Source organism: Triticum dicoccoides, chromosome 7A (genome assembly GCF_002162155.2).
Source record: "Triticum dicoccoides isolate Atlit2015 ecotype Zavitan chromosome 7A, WEW_v2.0, whole genome shotgun sequence".
In the NCBI taxonomy this organism is placed as follows: domain Eukaryota; kingdom Viridiplantae; phylum Streptophyta; class Magnoliopsida; order Poales; family Poaceae; genus Triticum; species Triticum dicoccoides.
The window spans coordinates 679695141-679701576 of NC_041392.1; the positions used below are offsets into that span (position 1 = coordinate 679695141).

General features: G+C 45.6%; 1 protein-coding gene across 1 annotated transcript; it reads right to left on the minus strand.

Moving 5' to 3' along the window:
• Positions 1-2899: 2899 nt before the first annotated feature.
• LOC119329869 (probable ubiquitin conjugation factor E4) lies at positions 2900-6198 on the minus strand. Its single transcript, XM_037602964.1, has one exon. It carries the CDS (start codon positions 6106-6108, stop codon positions 3103-3105), a length of 3006 nt encoding a protein of 1001 aa, XP_037458861.1. The 5' UTR covers positions 6109-6198; the 3' UTR covers positions 2900-3102.
• Between the last annotated feature and the right edge of the window lie 238 nt (positions 6199-6436).

Here is a 6436-nt window from a genome sequence, read left to right on the forward strand (position 1 = left end):
GCCTCCAGGGCCTCCTCCCTGGACGCAGGCAAAAAAGAAAAGACAACGGGCTCACAAAGAGTAACATGCTGAAAACAAAAATCAATAAGGCAAGCAGGCCCAAGAATATAAACAAGCTGGCTGTACGAATCTGGAGACAAATCGTGCCATCAGAAAATCAACTGTGCAGTGTGCACCAACTGAAGAACAACCGACTGTTTTTTAGGGAAAATGTTTTTTTTTAAGACACGAACAATAATTCGCAGCTGAACAAAATGATGAAATGTTTATACAAGTGGACTTGCCATAACCTAACAATCAATGATAAGCAATGCATCACAGTATTTTTCTTCATGGTGTATGAGCTGTATGCTCAACTTAGATTTGCAGGGAGGAGTTTAGCGCCATTTACCAAAAATTGATCCAGCCTGAAACTGTAACATCTATTCCGCAGAAAAATGTCCATACAAGAGATGAGCCAAGTCAACACCCAACCTGTTCACATGACACAAATTGGTCAAATACACGCACAAGCTTCTCAAGCTGACACATAAATCCATATATAAACACAGGCTCCAGTTCTAACCTCTGAAGCAAGTACATTCACGTATTAAACAAGGCTCCAAACATGGAAATGGCAACAAATAATGTTCAAACATGAACCAAATCAATGCCCAAACGTAGCATCTCACACTCAACTGATGAGCATAAATGACATCTAAGATGAAGCATCAGCTTGGTAACCAAGACAGAGGTTCACTGTCTGGCATCTTTAGCTCCTGCCACGGCAACCTTCAGAATCTCCAGCATGAAATTCTACTTATCAGATAGCATGTACTCCCTTTGTAAACTAATACTCCCTCCGTCCCAAAATAAGTGTCTCAACTCAAGTATAACTTTGCACTAAAGTTAGTACAAAGTTGGGACACTTATTTTGGGACGGAGGGAGTATAAGATCTTTTAGATCACTAAAGTAGTCATCTAAAAGGTCTTATATTAGCTTACAGAGGGAGTAGGCTGTAAGAGAACAAGGATGTGAGAAAAACATATAACAGAACAAGTTGTACACATATTTTTTGCAATAGCCAAGTGGAAGAACATGTATGAAATAATAGAACAAATCATAACAAAATGGAGTTCTGGTAGTGCCCAGCAGCCAACCTTTGGAATAAACAAACATAGTAGCTAGCAGAGCTTGAGGCACCAGCTTTCGGTAGTAAACCAAATATATGTACTCCAGCTCTTTCATGAAAGCTATGTGACACCCATCAGATCATTAGTTCCCGAGAACAAAAACAAGTGCAGGTGCCATGCCAGCTCTCATACTGGTTAATCGTTGCGATCAGGTTAAGTAACTGAATAAATTATAAGCAGTTGACAAAAGGTTGCTTTCAGGCGCCCCCAAGTATAATTAAGCGGTGCTCGTGTAAAATACTAGTGCAGTTATGCTCAGATGACTTGTCGAGATCGGAGATGGATGTTTCATTTTGGTCCTATGTCAAGATAAGTTTCCACACTAGGAACAAGTTAATATCACTATATCAGTTCTGCTTGCACAAATTTAAACAGCGTAACTTTAGAGCAGACGTGCAAGATTGGGAGATTAGTCTTTAGCCTATAGCAAGATTGAGATGAACACATTCTTGAACAAGTCATTGCCACATCTATGTATACAATTAAAGAAAGTGATTCATTTTTAAATCCTATCAGTAATGGCACGGTGTTCATGGTCAGGGCATTTGTTTTATATATTAAAGGTGTGCTACCAATACCAGTAAGCTAGAAGTATCAGATGAAAATATTTGACATGAATGATTAAAATGTTAGAACATTAGCTAGCACCTTGTTGCTACGAAAGAAACGAATTGGTGCGACCTAAAAGACTGAATAGTATTTTATTCAAACATGCACAATTTGTTAACTTTAGCACAGAGATCAGCTCTGTTTCTAATGGACGAGAACCATGAACTGTTACATACAAGGAAAATAAGTGATAGAAATGAAGCTTTCAACTTATTGGGATAAAAAAAAGGCATGGTGAGCCTAGTGGCTGCAGGAATGGACATATTTTTTCCTAAACTGAAGTACATGACTAATATCCAAAAGAAAGCTTATACAATCTTGACAAAACATACTAGCATGGACTTGAATATTTTTTTGTCTTTCTTTCAGATGAAGAAAAATTTCTGTAAGACAGCCTACATCATTTTATTTGAACTGATTGACTAGAGCTGGTCCACACGAACGGCCCACCTCAAAGATCCTAAAATCTAGTTTGTGTTCAAGTAAGTGAGGAAGAAAACATATCAGAAGATAAGTTCAATGGTAGAAGAAGAAAACTGGATTAAGCTGGCATCAAGAACATTCGCAAATATTCATGGTTGCTAGCACAAATAATTAGCAGAAAAATAGTAGCATTGACTCGCCTTAATTAAGATCTTTTAGTTCCATTTTGGTAAAATACATCCACCGCTTTTCCAGCTATGGGCTCCTTTTCAATTGATAAGGAAAGAAAATTGTGTGGTGAATAAAAGTGCATACAGCAAATTGCAAAAGGAGATATGACAGTAGAGAGAACTGAAACCTGGGAGACAAACATCCAGTAATTTTTCTAAATGATCAAACTCTGGCTAGCTCTAGCTGCTTCTTCCTCAACTGAACCTCCAACGACAATGCCGCTCCACTCCATCATTCCCCCTGTCTCTGTTCTGCATAAGAGATGCCTCCATGGGCCTCCTTCCTGGATGCAGGTAGAGTAAAAGACAACAGGCGCCCAAAGAATAACGGGCTGAAAACAAAAACCAATAAGGCAAGCGGGCCCGACAAACAAGGCTGGCTGTACAAATCTGGAGACAAATCGCGCGATCAGAAAATCAAGCCCCGATTGAGAACAGTCGACTGTTTTTAAGGAAAAATACCATTTTTTAACGCACACACCAATAATAATTAACCGCTGAACAAAATGATAAAATGTTTATACAAGTGAACTTGACATAACCTAACGGTCCATGATAAGGCAATGCATGACAAAGTGTACAAGCTTAGATTTGCAGGGAGCACTCTACGCCATTTACCGACAATTGATCAGGCCTGAAACTACTGTCCATCCCAGCTTTTAGCAGTTCACTCCACCATATCAGCAGCACCATCAGGCTCCCCGGTCTGAGTGTCGACAGCCCTCCGCTTCCTCGACTGCTGGGACCTGACAAATTCTTCAATGCGCAACTTGAGATCTGTATCTGGTATCAACATGTCTTGAGTGAGCTGGGAGCGGTTGAACGGATCAGTACTGTCACTGAGCAAATGCCGAACAATAACTGGTCGATCTACTGTGACCCGCGACGATGGTAGTATCACAGGATCATTCATCAGAGTATACTGGATCGGATCAAGAAATTCGTCTGGTATGTCCCCAAGGATAGCCTCAGCGTCCATGGCCTCAGCGGCAGCAGCTTTTGCTTTACCTGCAAGTTGCATAAACTCCTGTATGATTTGGGGGTCTACCCCAATCTTCCACAAAATATTAGTTGCGCTGGCAAACAACTGCTCACTGTATGACCTTCCATCTTTTGAGATTGCAGCTGGGAAGACGGCTTCCTTATCACCCCTTGCAATGTGGACATAGATGGTAGCAATCTGTTTCAATAGCTGCTTCGGTTTGAACTCATACTTCTCTGGATCTTTTACAGTCAAGGATTTCCTCTGGGGACCAGCAAGCTGCAAGAGGAAGTAATTTAACATGCTCGCCACCCTTTCCACCATTTCTGGAAGAAGCAAAGGTGCTGGAATTTGTTCTGACGTGAAAGCAAGCATCCCAACATCCTCATTTGCGAGCTTCATATCAAATCGAGCAATATTCTCTGACTGATGAAACGCGCGCAACCGCTCCTCTCTTTCTTGAGCAGGCCTGCTATCCCATGCAACAGTATTAGCCATTTCAGCCTCTATTTCCTTTAGCTCAAGAATCCTTTTCAAACTCTCATCAAGAAGATAGATGCTATCATTGATAAGGAAGTTCAGAAAATTCAAGTAGACACCCTTTTCCTCTTCTTTAGCCATTTGTCTCCAAGCATTTCGATGACTGGGAACATCCCATAAATACTCAAGAAGCTCAGCAATGTTGTGCCGGATATTAAATTTGTCGAAGAACTGTGTATGGGAGCCAGTGAATTCAATATCCACATAAAGCTTCAGAAGATTCTTGACAAGATAATCGAGACATAGTTGGTGCCCCTCAAATAACGAGGCTGTGGATTTCAAGCCGCTTCTTTGTGGCATCCAGCTTTTCAAAACTTCAACCATCTTTGCTTTCAGGTAAGGATTTTTAATGTAAGAAGAGCTCGCCATGAACATGATGTTGAAATTGAGAAAATTATCCAATGGGAAGCCCTCCAGAGCTTTTGGAATTCTAGAGGTTAGAGCAAGTAAATCCATTGCATCATCAAGAAAATGCTCCGGTATGCAGGAAAATTCCATGGGGCATTCTGATGGCAAAGGCATCTTAAATCCCCCAACTAGGTCTACTGACCACAATATCATTAATCTGTAGAAAGATAGTGCACGCTGAAGAAAAGCACTGTCCCTTAGTATCTGAGATTCATAGCAGAACTGTTCTTGGGATAAGGCTGCAACTATCTTCTCCAAGCGTGTTATATCTTGCTCAAGCTGTGGTGAACTTCCTCCTTGATCTCTGATTGCTTTGTTTGCTTCCAAATCATCTTCACACCTTGCGAGTTCCTGAGAGATATGTTTAAGATCTGCCACAGCTTTCATCACTCCCAAGTTAAGTACCCTTGCCGTCATGAAAAAACATTCGCAAATAAATGAGAAATTCTCTTTATTTGCCTTCCCACTGGCATTATCTTGGCTCCAGCTCTCTATCCATGATGAGACTTCTTCTGAGGAGGCATTTACAGCGGTCAAGCTCTTGAAATCTACTCTTTTGTTGCAGAAGAGGTACTTGACATCAATCTTGCCCTTCATCGACTCCATTTTATCCAAAAAAGGCTCGCACAGACGGAGCATGACAGCACTGAGATTGACAAACATACCCGAACTTGCACATTTCAAAGGGTCCACACGCATGCCAGATCTTCCTGCATTTGTGTTTATCACCGCTGCCAGATATTCAAGGACCTTTTCTCGAGTATCCGAATTCTTAAGCAGCACTAGAAGAACATCCCTCAGCCCATCCTGCAAGCTATTCATAACATTCTGTATTGCTGCGAATGATGACAGTAAATCAGCCGGCCTGCGTGTAGATGCATCAGAGAAGCACTGTTGCCCAACATCAGGCTGGCTTGCGAATTCACGATCGGGAATAGCACTGACATGGAAGAAGGCCCCAAGCAAGCTGCAGATCTCCATGGTTCTTCCTTCCCCAATCAGCATGATTTGATTCTTAGGAATCCACTTGGGGTGCTGCACCAGAGCCTTGGCGCAGTTGGGGATCCCCACCAGCCGCTTCAGCACACGGAGAGGCCGCTGGAAGTCGCCCAGCGCCGATACCTTGCCGACGCTCTGCCTCAGGCGCTCGTACAGCTCGCCCATCACCGGCTCGACGGCGTCATAGTCGGCGTTCCCGAAGAGCTCGTCCAGGAAGCCCCCCGGCGGCGGGGCGCCGGGGGACGGGGCGGAGTCGAGCGGGTCGGCGGCCTCCGCGAGCAGGAAGACGAGCAGCTCGGCGGCGGGGTGGGGCGCGTTGGGGGGCGTCGGGAAGGTGTCCGGGTTCCCCGCGACGATGCGCGCGTAGGAGAGGATGAGGCCGCGGACGTGGGCGATGGACGCCCTGAGCCGCGCCTGGAGCGCGGGGTCGCGGATCGTGGAGATCTTGCGGGCCTCGTCCGCGGCGCGGCCGAAGGCGGCGGCGAGGAACCGGAAGGGCGGCGGCGAGGCGTCGGGGAGGGAGAGGCGGTCGATGAGGAGGCGCTCGGCGGCGTCGCGGAGGGCGAGGAGGGGGCGCGACTCGGAGAGGAGCTCGGCGGCGGTGAGCTCGAGGTAGGGCACGGCGGGGTTGGGGGCGGACGGGGGCGCGAGGGAGACGAGGAGGATCTTGCGGAGGATGATGTCCTCGACCTCGTCCGGCGAGCGCTGCGGCCGCGACGGCGCCGGCGCGGACGGGGACGCCATGGGATCGGATGCGGCGGCGGCGGTTGCTGCTGCGTCGACTTCTACGGCGGACTCGCTGGGGTTTGGAGGGTTTGTTTTTTTCTTTTGACGGGAGGGGCTACGCCGACACGTTAGAAGCGTCCCGAAGGCCCCAGATTTTTCCACCAGATAAGCATCGACGCATACTTTACGCCAGGACCCAAGAGAAAACGAAAAATACAACCACGTCCCTGACTTTTGCAAAGAGAACCCCAAAACAGAGAAGGAAAAGGCATCATGTCAAAACCAACTCCGGTGATATTCATGCATTGCATGGACTTTATCCGATTTCGAGTACCACCGGAGAGAC